At 45.8% G+C, this 24,677-nt stretch overlaps 2 protein-coding genes across 2 annotated transcripts; both read right to left on the reverse strand.

Moving 5' to 3' along the window:
- Window positions 1-10,621: 10,621 nt before the first annotated feature.
- Window positions 10,622-13,823, reverse strand: LOC135503951 (keratin, type I cytoskeletal 18-like). The gene is made up of 7 exons (XM_064922157.1): window positions 13,303-13,823; window positions 12,472-12,554; window positions 12,191-12,347; window positions 11,914-12,078; window positions 11,709-11,834; window positions 11,390-11,607; window positions 10,622-11,076 (listed from the first exon to the last, which is right to left on the reverse strand). The coding sequence occupies exons 1-7, from the start codon at window positions 13,714-13,716 to the stop codon at window positions 10,926-10,928; spliced, it is 1,314 nt and encodes a 437-aa protein (XP_064778229.1). The 5' UTR covers window positions 13,717-13,823; the 3' UTR covers window positions 10,622-10,925.
- A 1,241-nt stretch (window positions 13,824-15,064) lies between these two features.
- Window positions 15,065-21,587, reverse strand: LOC135503952 (keratin, type I cytoskeletal 18). Its single transcript, XM_064922158.1, has 7 exons — window positions 21,034-21,587; window positions 18,069-18,151; window positions 17,205-17,361; window positions 16,681-16,845; window positions 16,431-16,556; window positions 15,854-16,074; window positions 15,065-15,574 (listed from the first exon to the last, which is right to left on the reverse strand). Exons 1-7 carry the CDS (start codon window positions 21,484-21,486, stop codon window positions 15,454-15,456), a joined length of 1,326 nt encoding a protein of 441 aa, XP_064778230.1. The 5' UTR covers window positions 21,487-21,587; the 3' UTR covers window positions 15,065-15,453.
- Between the last annotated feature and the right edge of the window lie 3,090 nt (window positions 21,588-24,677).

The raw sequence follows: 24,677 nt of genomic DNA on the forward strand, positions 1-24,677 counted from the left end.
CCCCCTACCCCTCCACCACTCCCTACCCCTAGACTCCACCACTCCCCCTAGACTCCACCACTACCACCCCTACCCCTAGACTCCACCACTCCCCCCTAGACTCCACCACTACCACCCCACCCCTAGACTCCACCACTCCCCCCTAGACTCCACCCACTCCCCCACCCCTAGACTCCTACCCCTACCCCTAGACTCCTCCACTCCACCCCTACCCCTAGACTCCACCACTACCCCCCCCCCTAGACTCCACCACTACCACCCCCCCCTAGACTCCACCACTCCCCCTAGACTCCACCACTACCCCCCCTAGACTCCACCACTACCACCCCCCCTAGACTCCACCACTCCCCCCTAGACTCCACCACTACCACCCCTACCCCTAGACTCCACCACTCCCCCTAGACTCCACCACTACTACCCCACCCCTAGACTCCACCACTCCCCCCTAGACTCCTCCACTCCTACCCCTACCCCTAGACTCCACCACTCCTACCCCTACCCCTAGACTCCACCACTCCCCCTAGACTCTAGACCACTCCTACCCTAGACTACACCACTCCCCCCTAGACTCCACCACTCCCCCCTAGACTCCACCACTCCTACCCCTACCCCTAGACTCCACCACTCCCCCCTAGACTCCACCACTACTCCCCCTACCCCTAGACTCCCCCAATAGACTCCTCAACCCACCCCTAGACTCCACCACTCCCCCTAGACTCCACCACTCCCCCCCCTAGACTCCACCACTCCCCCCTAGACTCCACCACTCCTACCCCTACCCCTAGACTCCACCACTCCCCCCCTAGACTCCACCACTACCCCTACCCCTAGACTCCACCCTCCTACCCCCCCCCTAGACTCCACCACTCCTACCCCACCCCTAGACTCCACCACTCCTACCCCTACCCCTAGACTCCACCACTCCTACCCCACCCCTAGACTCCACCCTAGACTCCACCACTCCTACCCCTACCCCTAGACTCCACCACTCCCCCCACCCCTAGACTCTCCCCCTAGACTCCACCACTACCCCTAGACTCCCCCTACCCCTAGACTCCACCCACTCCTACTCCACCCCTACCCCTAGACTCCACCACTCCTACTCCCCACCCCTAGACTCCACCACTCCCCCTAGACTCCACCACTCCTACCCCTACCCCTAGACTCCACCACTCCCCCCCTAGACTCCTACCCCTTCCCCTAGACTCCACCTAGACTCCACCCTCCCCCCTAGACTCCACCACTCCTACCCCTACCCCTAGACTCCACCACTCCTACCCCTACCCCTAGACTCCACCACTCCCCCCTAGACTCCACCACTCCCCCCTAGACTCCACCACTCCTACCCCTACCCCTAGACTCCACCACTCCTACCCCTACCCCTAGACTCCACCACTCCCCCCCCTAGACTCCACCACTACCCCTACCCCTAGACTCCACCACTCCCCCTAGACTCCACCACTCCTACCCCTCCCCCCTAGACTCCACCACTCCCCCCTAGACTCCACCACTCCTACCCCTACTCCCCCCTAGACTCCACTCCTACCCCTCCACCCCTAGACTCCACCACTCCCCCCCCCCTAGACTCCACCACTCCCCCCTAGACTCCCCCCCACCCCCCCTAGACTCCACCTCTCCCCCCTAGACTCCACCACTCCCCCCTAGACTCCACCACTCCCCCCTAGACTCCACCACTCCACCCCACTCCACCCTAGACTCCACCCACTCCCCCCCCCTAGACTCCCCCCACTCCACTACCACCCCACCCCTAGACTCCACCACTCCCCCCCCTAGACTCCTCCACCACTCCTACCCCTACCACTCCCCCCTAGACTCCACCCTCCACTCCTACCCCTTCCCCCCACCCCTTCCCCTAGACTCCACCTCCCCCCTAGACTCCACCACTCCTACCCCTTAGACTCCACCACTCCCCCTAGACTCCACCACTCCCCCCTAGACTCCACCACTCCTACCCCTACTCCCCCTAGACTCCACCACTCCCCCCTAGACTCCACCACTCCTACCCCTAGACTCCACCACTCCACCCCCCCTAGACTCCACCACTCCCCCCTAGACTCCACCACTACCCCCTCCACCACTCCCCCTAGACTCCACCACTCCCCCCTAGACTCCACCTCCCCCCCCTAGACTCCACCACTCCCCCTAGACTCCACCACTCCTACCCCTAGACTCCACCACTCCCCCCCTAGACTCCACCACTCCTACCCCTTCCCCTAGACTCCACCACTCCCCCCCCTAGACTCCACCACTCCCCCCTAGACTCCACCACTCCTACCCCTTCCCCTAGACTCCACCACTCCCCCACTAGACTCCACCACTCCCCCCCTCCACCCCCTACTCCCCTTCCCCCCTAGACTCCACCACTCTTACCCCTAGACTCCACTCCCTCCCCCGAGACTCCACCACTCCTACCCCTTCCCCTAGACTCTACCACTCCCCCACTAGACTCCTCCACTCCTACCCCTTCCCCTAGACTCCACCTCTCCCCCCCTAGACTCAACCACTCCCACCCCAGATGACCGTAGAGCATATAACATCAGACAGAGCTATGAATATGTGTCCTATTGGAACTTCAGTCCCAAAGCTCCTATGTGAGTTGCTTTTGACACTACGGTATTCTGCCCACTCAAACTGCACAATGATCAAGCCGATAATACAGTGTAACAAGATATGATGATTCCCCAGATTGATGTCACTCTCAGATTGAAAGTGTCTTACAGTCAGGTAACTCATCTCTGGGTTCTATTAGACCCTTGGCATAGTCTTTTATGAGTATTAGTGCTAAAGCCAAGTAGCGGTTTACAACATTTCTCCCTTCTGCCCAACAACTGCAGAGTTCTTTTCCACTTCTGTCTTGGAGAGAGATAGTGCCTGACTCCCAGCAGTAGCAGAAAGTTCCTTTTTTGGTCTTATCTGGCTGGAATGACAGGCCAAATGCCAAGTAGTCCAAAGGGAGGAAGACTTAGCAAAGCTGCATGATTGCATCTAAGGCCTGGACTGCTCCTGTTTAGTTTCACAGTCAGAGCTGTCATGCCAGGATAATTTTCAGATGAAATACTCAGATAAGACAAGTTAGTATGCATGAAATTAGAGTCATACATAGCCTGCTGGTAATTATATATAATTACAACTTTTTTTCTGTCGTATTCTCAAATGGTCCAATGGCTGTTATCTGTAAATACTGGAAGTGATCTGATAGTATAACTAGCATACAATCCAATGCATTCCTATAGCAATAGGATTGTGGATTAGTCATTGGAAAAGAGGGATCCCATGTTGGTCACCATCTTCTCCAGAGGAGCAGGAAGTCACGAGGAGTAAAGCAGAAGTTCTGCATGACTGCTGTGACCAGACGTGACTGGGGCCTGGCCAGTAGAGGGTCTGTGACTCGCCGTGCCTGGGGCCTGGCCAGTAGAGGGGTGTGATGGTGGTGACAGTCTCCTGATGACCCTGTTGTCACTGTGGTAACCGTTACAGCCGCGTGGTCACAGCTACTGTGGCCCCTTGTACAGCTTTGCGGTCACAGTCATACACTCCCTGATGACATGTGTCCAGTCCAGGCAGACCAATCATTTCTCACAGCTAGAGAATATTACTCATGTAAAATGCTACTTTATAATCTATTTTATAGTATAAAGATGGTTTACTCAGAGGCCGTTAGTGTGTTTGCCACTGTTGCTCTGGCAACATTCACTGAAAACGTTGATGTACAACGTATATGTTGCCAGAACAACTGGGCAAACAAGGATTCTTATTCCTTAATTTTTTTTTTACCAGGTAAGTTGACTGAGAACACATTCTCATTTACAGCAACAACCTGGGGAATAGTTACAGGGGAGAGGAGGGGGATGAATGAGCCAATTGTAAGCTGGGGATGATTAGTTGGCCATGATGGTTTGAGGGCCAGATTGAGAATTTAGCCAGGACACCGGGGTGAACACCCCTACTCTTACAATAAGTGCCATGGGATCTTTAATGACCTCAGAGAGTCAGGATACCCTTTTAACATCCAATCCAAACGACAGCACCCTACACAGAGAAGTGTCCCCAATCACTGCCCTGGGGAATTGGAATATTTTTAAGACCAGAGAAAAGAGTGCCTCCTACTGGCCCTCCAACACCACTTCCAGCAGCATCTGGTTTCCCATCCAGTACCAACCCTGCTTAGCTTCAGAAGCAAGACTGCAGTGGGATGCAGGGTGGTATGCTGCTGGCATGAATTACCTGACGACCTCAATGTAAACAAAACCTGATGCTAACCTGATGGATGTTGGCCCATTTCCTCAGTTCAAATTGGTCAATAAACACAAACCTCTCCTCTCAACATAGTCTAGGAAACAAATGTCATGAAAGAAGGGCTTTACACAAAACATCCAATGTGTGACTAGAGAGATGCCAAGTCAAGTCAGAGGATTGACACAATGTCCTGAAGAATTTGGACCTTGACAACGAAGGACCTTCACAACAAATAGACCAAGGTGGACACCCTCCAGTATAGGGTGGAAGAGATGTCTCTCAGGGTGTGTTCATAAATTCTATCTGGAGTGGCAGAGTGCGCTCAGTGTTGTCAGATTGTCCATTCGTAAATTCAGAGCGCTCAGAGTGCACACTGGAGTGCCGAGGAGTAGGGTTGATCCAAGCGTTCTGACCTCACAACGGCAGTCAAGCACCCAAGCTAACTGGCTAACGTTGGCTAGCTACTTCCAGACACAAATGAGAGAACACATTTTACTCACAACACCTCATATTTTACTCACCCTAGCAGAGCTGGTTAGGCTGTTTTCATGTTATCCAGAGCTTTGGTGACCTGTAACTATGCTGCTGGCAACAATTTAATTACGCTTTTTTGCCAACGTTTATTCAACGGGTGTTGAGCGTGCGTAAATTCATCAGTTATTCTGCTCTCTGGCACGCTCAGACGAGAGTGTTCTGAAATCATAGTAGATAGCCGGAGTGAACTTACGAACGCACCCTAAAATGGATTCCCAGATCATTAACACTTGGACAGGGCTGTGGATGGGGCTCTGAGGGAATGTCTGACCTAGTCATCAAATGGCACCATTGTTAACTGGAATGATAGGGCAAAATGTATATTTCAGCCCAAATAGACATACCCAAAAAGTATTATTTTTCATGAGATGGCCATAAACAATAACTGGTAATGTTGCATTGTTTTAGAAAGGTCTGGAAAAAAAAATAGTTCAAAATTGCAAAGGACACAAGCTCAAGTAAACATACAATGAAAATCTGAAAAATGTGGTATGATATTTTCCCTATTCAACAAATAGGGCTTGAAATGACTGAAATTATTTTTCTAAATTTAGTAACAATCAAATATAAATGACTTTACCTTTTTTATGACTGTAAAATGATTATCATCATAATTAGTGGACCATTTCATATAACTGACGACAGATCATTTATCTCTAAACGTCCACTGAGCGGCACAGAGACACCATTTAAATGTGTGCAGACTTGTTAACGAATGCAACTCCGTCACTCAGAGAAAGAAGAACATTGATTATTTTTCTGAATAGGCCAGAAAATGTGACATGTCACTCCCTATGCAAATGTGGGGTCTGAAATCGGACACTTCAAGTCAGCTCTGCTGAAAGAGTGGAAACAGAGAGCAGACAGATCGGTCTTTCTGGCGCTATAAAGAAGCTCACAGAAATGTCATTTGGAGCCGGTCCAGAACTGCTCAAACTCCCCCATTTAGGGGACTTAACATTTAATCCCATGCCTTCTCCTCCACTCTCCACTCCCTACATTCCTCTGGTCAGATACGCCTGTCTTGCCCTTTTGTATCAGTGCCTAGATACAAAGGAATGTGAATGGACTGGACAGGACTACCCTGACCATATTTTCCACTCATAATGGTAAACAGAAAACTAGCTGGATCTTGTTTTCCAAGGTCTTGTCCAGAACAGGTTGACAGAGTGAACCTGACGTGTCTATTGGTGTTTCATGTTGGAGGAAAGACCTGTTGATGAACTCAGCAGGTTTGTGGGTGGGTTGTTTTAATTGGAGGGGGGGGGGGGGGGTAATTTCATCCTTTGTTCACTATAAATGTTGACTCTCCCTTCCTGCTATAACATTCCTTTCTCTACACAGTATTCACATAGCAAAGTACAGTGGTCTTTGTACACAATGAACTAAAAGATCCTGAGTTTCTCCAGTTAGAAATCATTACTACTTGTTCTAATCATTTAACTTCAATTGTGGTGTTTGAGTTAGTTACTCATTCCAAGAATGCCAAGGTTCGGTTTTAGATGAGCTTATGTTTGGTACTGGTATAGAATAACACGTTCCTGTTCATTTAGTTTGATTTCATAATAGTGGGTGAATTATTTCTGAGTTTAAATTCAAAACTCATTTTACTCCCAGATGTGTTTTCATGGTAACTCCTCACAGATATACTGTAGGAATGAATGGCACACTGTGAAATCTTACATCAAGAAGTAGACGTTTGCTTACTTCTGCACACCAGGGAGCTGTATTTTTAGCCGAAAGTAGTTATACTATACTGTGTGGCTCTCTGTGACTGGTTGTTCAGTTCTCTGGTTAGAGTTTCCACTGGGACAGACCAATGGGACCAGACCACTTGGAAAGACCAATGGGACTAGACCACTGTACCAGACCTCTGGGACCAGACCAGTGACTCATGCACCACCGGAACAGCCAAAATACGTCTTTTGTGCGGTTCGCCTGAAATGTCCAACCCTCTAACCAGGCACCAGAAATGGAAAATGAAAAGGAGGGAGAGCCCGAAAGCTAGGTGAACAGTGGCCTCTTTCACACTTTATATTCTTACTTAATCCACCCCTCTCCTTCCCCTTGCCTCCCCCGGCCATCTCACTCCTCCCCCACAACCCCCTGCCTCCCCCTGCCTGCTACAAGTCAGTTATTTTGAAGTTCATTATCTAGTGCTGCAGGGTTTTTCTTTACTTTTGAATGAGGTTTGAAATAAGGCTGAGATAACCTTTGAACTGGCAGATATTCTTTCTACTAAGTGCTTTACTGTGCTGTCTTTGGCTGTCTCTTCATTGCACATCATTTATTTAATTCCATTCCATTTTAGAGCACTTTACTGGTTCTAAATCTCATTCCAGTCTTGTTGAAACACTGACCATGAATGACCTAAAACAGCCCAGAGCAAAGTCAAATATACGACTAAGAAAAGACAGTAGACGAGACGGCACTTCCTCCCTCATACTGTCTAATACAGTATATGACTGCACTTCCTCCCTCATACTGTCTAATACATTATATGACTGCACTTCCTCCCTCATACTGTCTAATACATTATATAACTGCACTTCCTCCCTCATACTGTCTAATACATTATATGACTGCACTTCCTCCCTCATACTGTCTAATACAGTTTATGACTGCACTTCCTCCCTCATACTGTCTAATACAGTATATGACTGCACTTCCTCCCTCATACTGTCTAATACAGTATATGACTGCACTTCCTCCCTCATACTGTCTAATACAGTATATGACTGCACTTCCTCCCTCATACTGTCTAATACAGTATATGACTGCACTTCCTCCCTCATACTGTCTAATACAGTATATGACTGCACTTCCTCCCTCATACTGTCTAATACAGTATATGACTGTACGACACCTCCCTCATACTGTCTAATACAGTATATGACTGCACTTCCTCCCTCATACTGTCTAATACAGTATATGACTGCACTTCCTCCCTCATACTGTCTAATACAGTTTATGACTGCACTTCCTCCCTCATACTGTCTAATACAGTATTTATGACTGACACTTCCTCCCTCATACTGTCTAATACAGTATATGACTGCGACTTCCTCCCTCATACTGTCTAATACAGTATATGACTGCACTTCCTCCCTCATACTGTTTAATACAGTATATGACTGCACTTCCTCCCTCATACTGTCTAATACAGTATATGACTGCACTTCCTCCCTCATACTGTCTAATACAGTATATGACTGTACGACACCTCCCTCATACTGTCTAATACAGTATATGACTGCACTTCCTCCCTCATACTGTCTAATACAGTATATGACTGTATGACACCTCCCTCATACTGTCTAATACAGTTTATGACTGCACTTCCTCCGTCATACGGTCTAATACAGTTTATGACTGCACTTCCTCCCTCATACTGTCTAATACAGTATATGACTGCACTTCCTCCCTCATACTGTCTAGTACAGTTTATGACTGCACTTCCTCCCTCATACTGTCTAATACAGTATATGACTGCACTTCCTCCCTCATACTGTCTAATACAGTATTTGACTGTATGACACCTCCCTCATACTGTCTAATACAGTATATGACTGTACGACACCTCCCTCATACTGTCTAATACAGTATATGACTGTACGACACCTCCCTCATACTGTCTAATACAGTTTATGACTGCACTTCCTCCCTCATACTGTCTAATACAGTATATGACTGCACTTCCTCCCTCATACTGTCTAATACAGTATATGACTGCACTTCCTCCCTCATACTGTCTAATACAGTTTATGACTGCACTTCCTCCCTCATACTGTCTAATACAGTTTATGACTGCACTTCCTCCCCCATACTGTCTAATACAGTTTATGACTGCACTTCCTCCCTCATACTGTCTAATACAGTATATGACTCATACTGTCTAATACAGTTTATGACTGCACTTCCTCCCATACTGTCTAATACAGTTTATGACTGCACGATTCCTCCCTCATACTGTCTAATACAGTATATGACTGCACTTCCTCCCTCATACTGTCTAATACAGTTTATGACTGCACTTCCTCCGTCATACGGTCTAATACAGTTTATGACTGCACTTCCTCCCTCATACGGTCTAATACAGTATATTACTGTATGACACCTCCCTCATACTGTCTAATACAGTATATGACTGTATGACACCTCCCTCATACTGTCTAATACAGTATATGACTGTACGACACCTCCCTCATACTGTCTAATACAGTATATGACTGTACGACACCTCCCTCATACTGTCTAATACAGTATATGACTGCACTTCCTCCCTCATACTGTCTAATACAGTATATGACTGCACTTCCTCCCTCATACTGTCTAATACAGTATATTACTGTATGACACCTCCCTCCTACTGTAATATATTACTGTATGAATCCTCCCTCCTTCTGTAATATATTACTGTATGAATCCTCTCTCCTACTGTAATATATTACTGTATGACACCTCCCTTCTACTGTAATGTATTACTGTACGACACCTCCCTCCTACTGTAATATATGACTGTATGACACCTCCCTCCTACTGTAATATATGACTGTATGACACCTCCTTCCTACTGTAATATATTACTGTATGAATCCTCCCCCCTACTGTAATATATGACTGTATGACACCTCTCTCCTACTGTAATACATGACTGTATGACACCTCCCTCCGACTGTCTAATAATATATTACTATATGGCACAATTCAATTATTATAATAGGCCGACAGTACTTCCTCCAAGGAAAAACTCCATGGACATTCCTGTGTATTCCTTTGAATCCGACAGGATGAGAGACAGAATAATAGCATGTCTGATCCCTGTGGACTAATAACGGCTCACCTTTGATGGCCTGCAGGGGTAATCTCTTGGCAGGAGAGCCCAGTGGAGCCCAGTGATGCAGAGGAATGGCAGTTATGCAGTATAGAGATTATGCACACTGTCTCTGGAATTAGCCTGGCATGCTCAGTCTCCCCGATACACTCGCTGCTCTGCTTCCATCCCTCTAATGCAAGGCGGCTGGGGATCTCTGGCTCTAACAACATATATCTGTGTGTGGTCTAGTTTTTAACTTTCAACTAACCAATAACAACCTGTTGATATTAACTTATTGAACCGGATGTCTAATCGTCATAAAGGATGCAAGTGGGTCACCATAGAGACCAAAAAAGTGCATCAAATAAAGTGCAGACCAGCTAATGTGCAGGAAAAGAGTGGACTGTGAGTAATGAAATAGCATTGGAATGGAGACCCAGTCCATCAGTAAGGGGGTAGAGAGAGAATGTCGGGTCAAAATGCAGAATGAACCCAGAATTCCAGAGAACTTCATGGACATTTATGTATCTGGCTCGACCGGGAACAGAGCTGGATGGGGTGTGCCAATTCTTTAAAGCTGTATAACTGTGTCTGGGTTTCACGTTGTTGTTGCTTGAGTGATGTTGCTTTCCACGACACATCAAGAGCTCTATTACAGTGTGATTTAAATGTAAAGGCATTGTCTCTGTGTTAGCAGAGGCCTCTGGAACAGCCTGCCAGAGAACCTGAGGGGGGCCGAAACTGTGTACATATTTAAAACAGATCCTAAAGCAAACCTTCTTTTAGCTTTGCTTTTCCTTAGGGTGATTTTTAATCTCTTAGTTTTTATTGTTATTCTTTTGTTTTTCATCTACTTATGTTTGTTGTGTAGTAAATATTTATATATTTTTTATTTATGTTTTTTCCTGTGAAGCGCTTTGCGTTGCATTCATGTCTGAAATGTGCTATATAAATAAAGCTTGACTTGATAAATGCTGCAGATGTTGGCTCAATAAGACATTACTATCAGCAATACAGATTCAATAGAGCCCCAATTTAGCATTTATTTCCTGTATGCATTTAGAGAGGAAACCAAATGATTTGTCCTGATTGGTTACAGTAGATGAAAACAGAGACATACACATACAACCATTACATTAAGTGTTTGACTTCATTTACTTCATTTTGACTTCATTGTTTCATTGGTCATTTTGTGAACAATTAACTGTTATTCTGGCAGTGTTGTAGTGTGTCATAATGGTGATGATGATGATGGTGGTGATGATGAAAATGGTGATGATGATGATGATGAGAGAGAAGATGTTTCTTGACTGGGTGGTTATCCTTGGACAGCTTCAATCCCTCCTTCAGATTTGACATCCTCAGTCACTCCTTCAGACACTACTTTGCCATCCACTAGTGTCTGGGTGACAACCAGCGTCTTTGTTCGGAAAGCTTTAGTTGGTTTCTTCTGGACAGCAACCTCAACTCTAGAGAGACACAGATGAAAAGACAGATACCATAACTACAACACAGTCATTTCCATATCAGACCTGAGCCCTTGTGCATAGTCGCATGAAGCTAGTTTGAATCTAATTTGCAAATATTCCCATGCCTCATAGAATAACAAGCAAACAATAGAACAAGGCCAGCCGTTTAATGATAAGCTACTAGTACAGCTGTATCGCTCCAGTAACTTGATAGTTTTATCATCTCAACATACTTCAGGTATTGTAGTTGTTACACTACCCTAACCAAGCAGGACATGTAGCTCCACCTGTCATCTATCCTTGTTTTACTCACTTCAAATCTCCGTCCAGCAGCCTCCTGTACTCGGCGATCTCAGCCTCCAACTGTATCTTGATGTTGAACAGTATATGGTAGTCCTGTGTCTGATGTTGGATGTCGGAGCGGATCTGGGTCAGCTCAGCCTCCAGCCTCAGGAGGACGGCGTTGTATTTCTGCAACTCCATGTTGTAGCGCATCTCAATGTCATGACGGTTCCCTTCCAGAGAAGCATTCTGTGGTTGGGAGGAAAGTACGTGGTCGTAGGATGGATCCACCAAGATTGAGTTCATTTTGAAATGGTTTGGTTGCTATTGTATAAAATCATAATTCTTACCAGGCTGATCTGGGACTGAAGCTCAATCTGCAGGGATTGAATGCTCCTCCTGCTTTCACTGAATGTGGTGTGTGCCTCCTTCAGGGCCTCTGTATTTTCAGTCACCTGGACCTGCACCTCTGTGATCTGGACACACACACACACCAACATGTTAACCCACAGTAATACAGTGCAGAACATTGAAAAGTGTTAGAAGGAGTCGTACTTTGGATTCATGCCACTCTTTGAGCTCCTCCTGGCTCTTCAAGGCCATCTTCTCGTACTTGGCCCTCATCTCCTCCATGATCTTTCCCAGGTCGTGTCCCTTAGAAGCATCCACCTCCACCTGCACTCCAGCCATGGAAATCTGGGTACGTAGCTCCAGCACATCCTGGCACAAAGGAAACAGGAAATCCATTAAATTAATGACATGGTGTTTATGGTAGTAACCTAGCTATGTAACCTATTTGAAAATGTGTCAGTTGACAGGAACAATTTCTTACCTCTGCATGGTTCTTCTTCAGGTTGATCAGTTCCTCTGTCAGAAACTCGATATCGTTCTCCAGATGCAGCTGGAGCACGATGGTGTCATCAAGTGTTCTCCTCAGATTTGCGACATCACCCTCGACAGTCTGGCGCATCCCAATCTCACTTTCATGCCTATTGACAACAGCATTAAGAATGTAAAGACGTGGACATAGCCATAATGAAAGAATGTTGGCCCTATAGATTCATGCCAACGGATGATAGCAAGTGACACGTTTCTTTGTTTATAAACACTCACTTGACCTTGAAGTCCTCTGCGGCTAGGCTGGCACCCTCAACTCGGATAGCGATCTGTGCATTGCCCACTGTCATCCCTGATATCTGAGGGAATATTAGAGGGAGGAGAGGGATGATTCTGGGTATATCTGTGGATCTGTTCTACAGGGTGGAGCAACATAAACATGTCCCTTGGTGAAACCCATCACTCCATCTTTGTGCAGGTAGAAACAAAGTGAGACTCACTTAAATATCTATGCAGCGTCAACATGGTGGAGCCACCTCTGATAAGACGTGCTGTAAATCATATCAGTTTACTGTGGGGTGGTTCTGTGAAACCTTGCCTAATAAAAGGCTTGAGTGTCACGTTCTGACCTTTATTACCTTTGTTTTGTCATTATTTAGTATGGTCAGGGCGTGAGTTGGGGTGGGCAGTCTATGTTTGTTTTTCTATGATTTGGGTATTTCTATGTTTCGGCCTAGTATGGTGTAGTAAAAACGGCCTAGTAAAAACGTGTACTTTTGGGGGTATTTGAGAACTGCAAATATTGGCTTTAAATATTGTGAAATTAATGAGTGGGGAGACTCAATTAACCATACAGTAGGGACAGTTTGGAGCAGTCAGGATCAGGGTTGGGGTCATTTCCATTTAAATTCCAGTCAATTCTGGAAGTACCCCAAAAAAACAGTGATTTTCAATGAAAAGAAATGTGGAATTGGAATTTGGTTTACTTTCTGAATTGACTTGATTTGAAATGGAATTTACCCCAACCCTGAACAGGATATGATTTCACACACATAATACTTTGTATGAATCACACTTGAATTTAATGTCATTATTTGAGGGCCTCACCTTCTTCCTCAGGTCCTCCAGCGTGGCTTCGTAGCGGCTGTAGTCTGCCCCAGCAGGTCCTTTCTTCTCCAGTACCTCCCTGATCTGTAGCTCCAGCTTGTCGTTGGTCTGCTCCAGGTTCTTTACTGACTCCAGGTAGGTGGCCAGACGGTCATTCAGGAGCTGCATGTTGAGCTTCTCATTACCCATAGTGAAGCCACCATCAGCTGTAACACCTGTGTACACCTGGTGCTCTGCCCCTCCTCTGAAGCCCCCAAGCCTGCTGGTGTGGACGGAGGAGATTCTGGTCCCACGTACTCCGCCACCGCCATGGGCACTCTGTGAGCTCCATGGCTTTGCGTATAGGCCTCCACTGCCACTTTCAGCACGATGACAAGTAAATCCAGGATGCGTACTGATATGTACAGACTCCATGTCTTCAGAGAGGAAATCCAAGTAGAAGAGAAGAAGAAACAGAGAACCACCTGACACTGGCACAGATTGATTCTACCGAGCGCGAGGTGGATGGATGTTAGAGTTTTTATATACAAGGCTGCATTCTGACGGGCCACTCCCTTCGATCACTATCACTTTCTAACCTTTAGTCTCCTACATAGACTCTGTCCTCTCCACCCCCCATTGTGACTGTGATTTGGTAACTATGGCCAATGAGGAAGGGGAAAGTGTAGTCTATGCCACTTATGTAAGATTGAACTGTCGATAGCAAATGTACTGAATTTAAAATAGCAGTAATAGACTCTTATTCGGAAGTCATTCAGAATCAATATTGACAGCCAACTGCTGTTCTATTGTAATCTAATATCAATAGCTAAGGAAGGAAAAGGAAAGGGAATACCAAGTCAGTTGTACAACTGAATGCCTTCATCCTAAGAGATAGCCTTAGGAGATATCCGTAGGAGATAGCCTCACTTGTTGTTTTACTGCTGCTGTTTAATTATTTGTTACTTTTATTTGATATTTATTAATATTCTATTTTTTTGCTCAACACTTATTTTTATTTATTTTCTTAACTTCTTAAAGCATTGTTGGTTAAGGGCTTAAGGGCTCTACTGTACACGTACACGGCACGTGTACAGTATTGTGTTGTATTCGGCGCATGTGACAAATACAAATACCATTTGATTTGAAATGTGTCTTCCGTAGATAACACAACCCCTTTGAATCAACGCTAACCAATAAAGCAAATATTTCTTTCATCATGTGGCTCAGCTGGTAGAGCATGGCGCTTGCAATGGCAGGGTTTTTGGTTCAATTCCTGAAACTGTATGGACTCACTGCTGTAAATTGCTCTGGATTAGAGCGTCTGTTAAATGACTAAAATGTCATGTTTGATCTTTTGTAAAGCACTATCAGTAGGTAACATAACACTACCTATAAAAGACACTGGACTGGCAGGGTAGCCTAGTGGGTAGAGTGTTGGACTCGTAACCAAATGGTTGCAAGATCAAATCCCTGTGCTGACTAGGTACAATCTGTCAAAATCTGTCATTCTGCCCCTGAAAAAGGCAGTAAACCCACTGTTCCCCTAGGCTGTCATTTAAAATCAGAATTAGTTCTTAACTGACTTGTCTAGTTAAATAAAAAGGTTTTTAAAAAATAATTTCTGTATTTCAGATCTGTGTAAATGATTAACTTCTCTGTTCAATGTGTATTAATTGTGTGTAGATGACATTAACCTCAATCTATGAGAAGTGATAAACGAGAAAACCTGATTGTTGAGTTACACAGGAAGTGCATAGCCATTAAAAGAGAATAGCCAAGAGTCTGACCAATGTTTTATTGGACAATGAAAGTACATCACACCAGGCAAATTCAACTGGACAGAAAGAAAACTAAGATGACAAGGGTAGAAAAATACATTTGTCAGATTTACAGATATTTTACTTAATCCAATTGCTAGTTTTAAAGGTAAAATCATATTGGTTAAAGCTAATTTCATCCCAAATTACTCAGTTCTGAACTTGTACTGTAAATGTATATATGCCTAAATACGTAAGTTAAAAAACACTTAAGACTCAAAAGCAAAAGAAACATGATGAAATAAATAAAGTGGAGATCATTTTCTTCTTATCCAGCTAGATGTTATCTTATGTCTATGGTGTGTTGGATGTTGTTGTACAATCAGGACGATGTGGAATGATGGATGTAGTCTCACAGGTTCCTCTCCTTTGTCTCTGTGCTGGAGGAGACAACCTTCCCGTCCACCAGGGTCTGTGTGACGGTCATCACCTTGGTCTTCACTGTCCGCTGGTCCTCCAGAGCATCCTGGAGCCTGAGAGAGAGAGAGAGAGAGAGAGAGAGAGAGAGAGAGAGAGAGAGAGAGAGAGAGAGAGAGAGAGAGAGATTCACAACTATCAGTCAACATAAAAATATTTATGCAATGGCTATTTTTGCCTCCAAGACAGAAAATGGCCATTGGATGACTATTTACCACAGTAGGCTCTTGGCCGGCAACAAACTTCATGTTCATTCCCATTTTTCAAGTCTGCTTAATTATAGGACTTATGCATGCAACACCAATTAAGGATTTCTCTCCCTCTGTCTTACTCACTTGAAGTCTCCTCCGTCCAGCAGTCTCCTGTATGTGGCGATCTCCGCCTCCAGCTTCATCTTGATGTTGAGCAGGTGCTCGTACTCCTGCGTCTGCTGCTGGATGTTGGAGCGGAGGTTGGTCAGCTCAGACTCCAGACCCACGAGGATCTTGTTCAAGGATTCCATCTCCATGTTGTAGCGCATCTCTGTGTCTCGCAGCGTCCCCTCCAGAGATCCTTTCTGTTAGACAGAGAGAGAGGAAGAGTAAAGACAGTCAGTACAGGTGATTGTAACTTGTAAATTAACATAAAACTTAAAAGAAAAACTCCACCCCAAAAAACTATCATTTGGTGTTTGTTTCATAAGTCCATTGTTGATATAGTCCCAAAATGTGGTGCATGTCAGCAATCCAGTTTTCAAGATATGTAACTTTTAAATATAGAAATATGGCTGACATGTAAAACCTGGGACAATATCAACAATAGACTAATTAAAGAAATACCAAAAGATAGTTTTCCTTTAACCAATAGCATTGATGCCATGATGTCTTTTGTACACACTGACTGTATGAATATAGTATTGTTGAGGGATCTTACCAAGCTCTTTTGTGAGTCCAGCTCGATCTCCAGTGTCTGTAGCTGTCTACGGAGGTCGTTGATCTCTGTGTGTGCGCCTTGGAGGGCCTCTGTGTTCTGTGATACCACAGACTGCACCTCTGTGATCTGGAAGGGACATAGAGGTGATACAGATGGCAGTTTTAAAATCATTGGTTAAGTAAGAGTTTCTGTGGCGGTTTCACTGTGAAGTCATCAGTGTGTGGTAAATGAATACGCTGGTAGGTGTTACCCGTGTTTCATGCCATGCTTTGAGCTCCTCTTGGTTCTTCAGGGCCTCTTTCTCGTACTTGGCCCGGACCTCAGCCATGATGGCGGCCAGGTCCTGGCCCTTAGGAGCATCCACGTCCACCTGCACTCCAGACTGGGAGATCATGTTACGCATCTCCATCACTTCCTGTTGGGGTAGAAGGACAACAACGTTAACATTCATTAAGCAATATGTTTTCAAGAGTGAAGTCAGCGTCCGTATTTAGGCTGTTCGTTTGGGTACTCAACGTGCCCCCCTGGGTGCGTGCTATGTGTGTGCCGCACCCACCACACCCCCGCTAAATCCCAAAGATCTCACACGAAACAACCCCTGTTTATACAGTATGGTTGACTGTCTCCAATGGTGGCATGCTAGGTCTTGCTCTAGTTAAGCCATTGTGATGACAAGGGAGATGGTAAACATTTGTTTGGTGGTGCAAGAGGGGTGGGGTTGTGTACCATATTGGTTTGGTGGTTGAAAGGGGGGTTGGGCCATGGTGAACCTACGTTGTCGTGGTTCTTCTTCAGGAAGATGAGCTCCTCCTTCAGAGCTTCGATCTCACTCTCCAGGTTCATGCGGCCCATGTTGGTGTCATCTATGACCTTCCTCAGGCCAACGATGTCAGCCTCCACAGACTGGCGTATGGACAGCTCAGACTCAAACCTGCAACACACAGCAAACAGCATCAGATACAATGCCCTGGAGAGCTACTGTGAAATATTCTCAAAAGTGTCCGTTTAAAGGCCCAGTGAGGTCAAAACATAATTTTCCTGTGTTTTGTATATACTTCCATAATATGAGATTTGAATAATACTGTGAAAGTGTTAAAATTATGATAATGCCCAAATAGTGTAAGAGCTGTTTGAAAAGACATCCTGAAATTTCAGCCTGTTTTGGTGGGATGGAGTTTTGGCCTGCCTGATGACATCACCAGACGATCATTTGGTTAGTAGACCAATTAGAAAGAGAGTTCCAAAACTCTCTGCCAATAACACCTAGTTTTCAGTTTTCCACTGCCCACTAAGAACACTTCCAGAAAATCCTAGCTAAATTATTTATTGAGAAATGTGTCTTTGCTAAGAAGCTATTTTTGTGTCAGTTTGACCGTTTTAATTGAAAACAATCACAGTAAGGTGTTTAAATATTTGGATATTGAGATAAAAACGGCTGCATTGGACAGTTAATGCATAGACTGTAGAGTATGGAGGGTATACAGTTAATGTGGCACAAGTTATTGTTAATTAAGGTGTGTCAGCAACCGTCTGCTTGTTTAGTCACCGTTAATTAAGGTGTGTCAGCAAATGTCTGCTTATTTTACACCGTTAATTAAGGTGCGTGTGCAACTGTCTGCTTTGCCTAGCTCGACTTACTTCACCCTGAAGTCATCAGCAGCTAAGCGGGCATTGTCGATCTGAAGACACATCCGGGCGTTGTCTGTTGTGGCATCAAACACCTGCCATTGACAAGGAGAAAATAAGTTCAAGTCAACATACTTTTCATTTCTTTCACAGCAGTTTCAATGCTGTACTATTGTGTAATGAGTATGAAAGTGACAAGGCTGATGACAGTGGCAGCCAGGAGCAGCGGAGGCCAGCTGCCCCACAGCCGCAGTGTTTGCTCTCCATGGTATAGTAGATAAGGCTGGCGATGGATGGATGCAGGTTACACAGTTCAGGAGGCAATCATTAACAAACAGCCAAGCTGAAAGTGCAGTGGGATACATGTCAGGATGGAGGCAGGTGATTTGCATCAGGCGGGAGGTTGGTGTGGTGTGTGTGTGTGTGTGTGTGTGTGTGTGTGTGTGTGTGTGTGTGTGTGTGTGTGTGTGTGTGTGTGTGTGTGTGTGTGTGTGTGTGTGTGTGTGTGTGTGTGTGTGTGTGTGGGGGGGAGGTTGGTGTGTGTGTGTGTGTGGGAGGTTGGTGTGTGTGTGTGATGGGGAGGGGGTGGTTACTGGGTTGGGTTTCCTGTTGTTCCTGTCGTGAGAAGCCTTGTTTTTGTAAAGGAGGAATATTTGAACTAGCGGTCACATCCTGGTATCACGACAAAGAAAAATGAACCCATTGCGATCTATGCGTTGGGGGTTGATTACGTGCCATGGGCAGTTGGTAAAGCCAACACTTCCATGTTGGCAAACACCAGCTTAACTTCATAGGCATTCCTCCCCTGACCTTTTATGTAAGGCTTCATAATGACAACCGTTACAAGAGCAAATATTAAAACAAAAATGTACACAGCTCATGTTGTTTACCAATTTCAAATTTTCAAGGTTAAGTTCAATGTCCTTGTTTGGAATTTTTTTCAAAGGGACAAAGAGAAGCAATAAGATAGCGGACTAAAATCCACTCCACGGTGAAGGAAGCGACTAAACTCCACTCTGCAGTGAAGGAAGTTTCTGATGAACTCCACCAACTGAGTGGAGCAGAGACCAGGTTTTGTGCAATTCAGCTCCGACTACATCGATTCGCCCAAGGCCAATTCTTTAAAAAATTATATTTATGAAACGCTTACCTTGTATCTATGTTTGTCCTCTTTTTCTTTGTTTGCTGAAATCCATACTTTTTCACTAAAAGCTAATCAAATACAACCACTGACTGTTTCCTTGTTGAGATTCAATTGGCACATGCGCATTATTGAAAAAGTATGGATTTCAGCAAACCAAGAAAGGCACACATTTACAGAGGACGGACATAGGTACAAGGTAAGCATTTTATAATACAATGTTGTTAAAGTATTGACCTTGGGCGAATCGATGTAGTCTGAGCTGAATTCCACAAAGCCTGCTCTCTGCTCCACTCTGTTGGTGGAGTTCATCAGGAACTTAATTCACAATGGAGCGGAGCTCAGTTAGCTAGCAATATACATTCTGTAATGATAGTCTTGTGATATATTTGCATTTTGTCTCTCGCTATTGGTATCTTGCATCTAATCTCCATATTTTGCATAGTTATTACTCTTGTCACTTTGGGGGGTTTGACTTTGGCACGTTGCTCCAGCAATGTCTACACAGCAAAACCACAGAAGCATGACTGGAATGTTCCAGAATCCAATGGAAAGAGCTTTTCGGATATGTTTTTTAAATATTTGTATAAATAATCTAATATAGTATCAGGCAGTATTTACTGTATGCTGTAAAGTACCAGAGTAACTTGTTGCAGATGCAATAGGCCTATAATAATGACTGTTTACTGGACGTCTAACAGTATTTTTCCGAAGTATCAGCAGCTCTGAACATTTCCAGGTGAATGACTCAGAATATCCTTGCTCGCCCAACAGTATACACACACATAAACCATTATAAACCCATATGTCAATCATTCAGCACTGTTATATATATACATGGAACACTATCAGAGAAATGGGAATGGAATGACGTGGTTAGACGGACTACTTTTTAATGACACAGTACATTGACTCCCAAACTCATTTACCATGCTCCACCATCAAAGTAAGGACCACACCATGAAATAGTAGCCTTGTGTAAGTTGTGAGTAAGAACCACACCATAAAAGACCCACAGACCACACACTGGTTGAATCCACGTTGTTTTCCAACTTAATTTCAATGAAATTACATTTAACCAACGTGGAATAGACGTTGAATTGACGTTGAATTGACGTCTGTGCCCAGTGGGTAGTAGCCTTGTGTAAGGAGCTCAACTTTCTCTCATCTATAGTCTATGATGGACTTTTCTCATTTAATTTACTGCTACACACTTACCACAGCTGAGAGAAAATATCAAAATAACCTTTTTAACTTTACCTACAGCTATAACGACTCTCCCAGTTTTCATGTTTAAATTTGTGCATAACTCTTGATGGTTATAATGCAGATAATCATTTGAAATGCTACAGTATCATCATTTCATTGCTAACAATCTTTGTGCTAGACAGTTAACTGATAACAGGAAGTCAAATAAACACATCCATGAACACTGAAAATGCTAGCAGGACCTGGAACTCTGGCCATGTTGAAGGTCAGCTAGCAGAACCCCTTGGAATTCCCCTTCTTATTGCTTTCTGTCTGCCCCTTGACCTTCTGCCTGGGGACGCCGGCACCGTTCCATCACTAATCAGCAGGGTTCTAACGGACCAACCAGCTACACTGGGTCTTTACTACCCAGGTCAATAACCTGACAAGGATATAGTAGGGCCACTGTGTTTCCTCTTTCACTCCCAAACTACCCTCTGTCACTCTGTTACTCTCTTCTGTCGGGTCAGCCATTCTATTACAGTGAACTTGCATTTGAAATATCTATTACTTCCCTAAAGCTCTATGGTGTAGATTTGTCCAGCATCTCATATTAGCCAGTACTCCTTCCTCCCCCTGGCCTCTCACCTTCTTCCTCAGGTCATCCAAGATGGCGTTGTAGCGGCTGTAGTCGTTGACATCTGGGCCTCTCTTCTCCATGGCCTCCCTGATCTTCAGCTCCAGTTTGCCGTTGGCCTGCTCCAGGTTCCTCACCATCTCTAGGTAGGAGGCCAGACGGTCGTTGAGGTTCTGCATGGCAAACTTCTCATTGCCCATGATGTGGGCAGTGTCCCCACTGGTGCTCCCCTGGATGCTGCTGGACATGGAGCCCCCGGAGCCCCCGGAGCCTCCCATCCCAACCCCCAACCCTCCCATCCCGCTTCGCACACCCGAATAGGACACCGAGGAGATTCGGGTCCCCTGACCTCCAGCACCACCATAAGTGCTGGCGGCCCGGTAGGTGGGAGCAGTAGAGCTGTGAGTGATGGAGTAGCCGTACCCACTGCCGGGTCCTCTGACGCTGCTTCGTTTGACACTCATTTTGTTAGATGGAGTGAGATTGAGAAAGGCACAGAGAGTTGAGAGTGGGCCGGCAGAAACAGGAGCACACAGACACACAGAGCATGGGCAGAGAGGAAGCCGCTCAAACTTTATAACCCTGCTGGCCCCCACAGTCCCTCCCCCTAAACACTCCTCTCTTTCCAAGTTCCCTCCCTCTCTCCTCTGTGCACCAAAAGCACTTTTTTATAGAATCCTTTGTCTGGCTTTGCACTCTCAAACTTGAAACTCTACAATATACTGTAATTTCAAATGTGAATTTTTGTTTGCCTCAGTTTGTAACTATTCCATGCCAAAGTCCATCGTAATTTGAGATTTTCATCTCTTTAGTTAAAATGTCACAAAGTAAGTAATCAATGTATATTGATTATGGACTGGTACAACAGAGTGATGGTAATCAGAAATATTTTCTGATTGTATATACTATTAATTCTGGACCCAAATATGGTCATTTATTATATGAACCACATGTGTGAACTGTAATGTGTTATTAATGTATTTGTGTTCCACTCCCTACACAAGGTGTTTCTCAATTTCCTGACCGGCATACATTCTTCTTGAGAAATGTCAGGTGGTGAGCAGGGGTTAGTCATGTTCCTGAGAACACCTGGAATCACATATAACTTTTTATTTCAAGTTGTGATAACTCATGTCCCTGCCAGTTTGCATCGCAAACCACACAGGTGTAAAAAAGGCGCAATCCAGAATTGGTAAACGCATTTTTGGATTTATATAGATTAAATTATATAGGCTAATGCCATGGAATCTTGAAGAATGTATCTCATAAATGTCTCATGAGTTTAGATCAACTGTCTTACCCTATCAGAACCCCAAAATATAAGCTTCCTAAAACCTCTTAAGGATCGGGCCCTTTTTTAAATGTTCACCTAAAATTACATAACCAAATCTAACTGCCTGCAGCTCAGCACCTGAAGCAAGGAGATCCAGATTCTTGATACCATTTGTGTAACGACGTTCTTCTTTTGTTGAAAGAGAGTCAGACCAAAATGCAGCATGTAAGTTACTCATGTTTATTAGGAAGACAAACGAACGAACTATACACGAATAACTAATAAATACAAAAACAACAAACAGAACGTGAAACCTATTACAGCCTGACTGGTGAAACTAACACAGAGACAGGAACAGTCACCCACGAAATGTAAAGCGAAACCCAGGCTACCTAAATACGGTTCCCAATCAGAGACAACGAGAATCACCTGACTCTGATTGAGAACCGCCTCAGGCAGCCAAACCTATTAAACACACACACCCCTAATCAGCTACAATCCCAACTACTACAAACCCCAATATGAAACTACAATACATAATAAACCCATGTCACACCCTGGTCTGACTAACTAATAAACTAAAACACAAAATACTAAGACCAAGGCATGACAGAACCCCCCCCCCCCTAAGGTGCGGACTCCCGAACGCACCTTAAAACCATAGGGAGGGTCCGGGTGGGCGTCTGTCCATGGTGGCGGTTCCGGCTCCGGACGTGGACCCCACTTCATAAATGTCATTGTTCCTCCCCTTAGCGTCCTGGGATAATCCACCCTCACCGCCGACCATGGCCGAATAGTCCTCACCCAGAACCCTACATAACAGAGGAGCAGCTTGTGACTGAGGGGCAGCTCGGGACTGAGGGGCAGCTCGGGACTGAGGGGCAGCTCGGGACTGAGGGGCAGCTCGGGACTGAGAAGAAGCCCAGTACTGAGAAGAAGCCCAGTACCGAGAAAAAGCCCAGTACCGAGAAGAAGCCCAGCCAGGCAGTTGAATCCGGCAGATCCTGGCTGACTGGCGGATCCTGGCTGACTGGCGGATCCTGGCTGACTGGCGGATCCTGGCTGACTAGCAGATCTGGCAGATCCTGGCTGACTGGCGGATCCTGGCTGACTAGCAGATCTGGAAGAGTCTGGTTGACTGGCAGATCTGGAAGAGTCTGGTTGACTGGCTGATCTGGAAGAGTCTGGTTGACTGGCAGATCTGGAAGAGTCTGGTTGACTGGCAGATCAGGAAGAGTCTGGTTGACTGGCAGATCTGGAAGAGTCTGGTTGAATAGCAGATCTGGAAGAGTCTGGCTGACTGGCAGATCTGGAAGAATCTGGCTGTCTGGCGGATCTGGAAGAGTCTGGCTGTCTGGCGGATCTGGAAGAGTCTGGCTGACTGGCAGATCTGGAAGAGTCTGGCTGACTGGCAGATCTGGAAGAGTCTGGCTGACTGGCAGATCTGGCTGCTTCATGCTGACTGACGGCTCTGGCTGCTCCATACTGACTGACAGCTCTGGCGGGTTCATGGAGACTGGCAGCTCCTTGTAGACTGGCAACTCCATGCAGACTGGCAACTCCATGCAGACTGGCAGCTCTTTGCAGACTGGCAGCTCTAGCTGCTCCATGCAGACTAGCAGCTCTGGCTGCTCCATGCAGACTGGCAACTCTTTGCAGACTGGCAGCTCTGGCTGCTCCATGCAGACTAGCAGCTCTGGCTGCTCCATGCAGACTAGCTGCTCTATGCAGACTGGCAGCTCTGGCTGCTCTATGCAGACTGACAGCTCTGGCTGCTCCATGTAGACTGGCAGCTCAGGCTGCTCTATACAGGCAGGAGGTTCCGGCAGCGCTGTAGAGGAGGAAGGCTCTAGAACCGCTGAACAGGCGGGAGACTCCGACAGCGCAGGAGAGGGAGAAAGCGCTGGCTGCGCTGAACAGGTGAGGCGCACTGTAGGCCTGATGCGTGGTGCTGGCACTGGTGGTATTGGGCCGAGGACACGCACAGGAAGCCTAGTGCGGGGAGCTGCTACTGGAGGGCTGGGGTTTGGAGGTGGTACTGGATAGACCGGACCGTGCAGGCGCACTGGAGCTCTTGAGCACGAGCCTGCCCAACCTTACCTGGTTGAAAACTCTCGGTTGCCCTGCCAGTGCTGTGAGGAGAAATAGCCCGCACTGGGCTATGTAGGCGAACCGGAGACACCGAGCGCAAGGCTGGTGCCATGTAAGCCGGCCCAAGGAGACGCACTGGAGACCGGATGCGTAGAGCCGGCTTCATAGCATTAGGCTCGACGCTCAATCTAGCCCGGCGGATACACGGAGCTGAAATATACCGCACCGGGCTATGCACCCGCACTGCGGACACCGTGCACACCACTGCATAACACGGTGCCTGCCCGGTCT

This window comes from Oncorhynchus masou, chromosome 18 (genome assembly GCF_036934945.1).
Source record: "Oncorhynchus masou masou isolate Uvic2021 chromosome 18, UVic_Omas_1.1, whole genome shotgun sequence".
Classification (NCBI taxonomy): Eukaryota; Metazoa; Chordata; class Actinopteri; order Salmoniformes; family Salmonidae; genus Oncorhynchus; species Oncorhynchus masou.

Bases quoted from the DNA above. Each gene is read 5' to 3' on its own strand.
- LOC135503951 (XM_064922157.1), bottom strand. From the start codon at position 13,716: ATGGAGTCTGTACATATCAGTACGCATCCTGGATTTACTTGTCATCGT. The intron at 12,555-13,302 runs GTGAGGCCCTCA...ATATTCCCTCAG, and splicing joins TGGAGGACCTGAGGAAGAAG to ATATCAGGGATGACAGTGGG. The intron at 11,608-11,708 runs GTAAGAATTATG...TCCCAACCACAG, and splicing joins TTCAGTCCCAGATCAGCCTG to AATGCTTCTCTGGAAGGGAA.
- LOC135503952 (XM_064922158.1), bottom strand. From the start codon at position 21,486: ATGAGTGTCAAACGAAGCAGCGTCAGAGGACCCGGCAGTGGGTACGGC. The intron at 16,557-16,680 runs GTAACACCTACC...TGTCCCTTCCAG, and splicing joins AAGCATGGCATGAAACACGG to ATCACAGAGGTGCAGTCTGT. The intron at 15,575-15,853 runs GTGAGTAAGACA...TCTCTCTCTCAG, and splicing joins CTGGACGGAGGAGACTTCAA to GCTCCAGGATGCTCTGGAGG.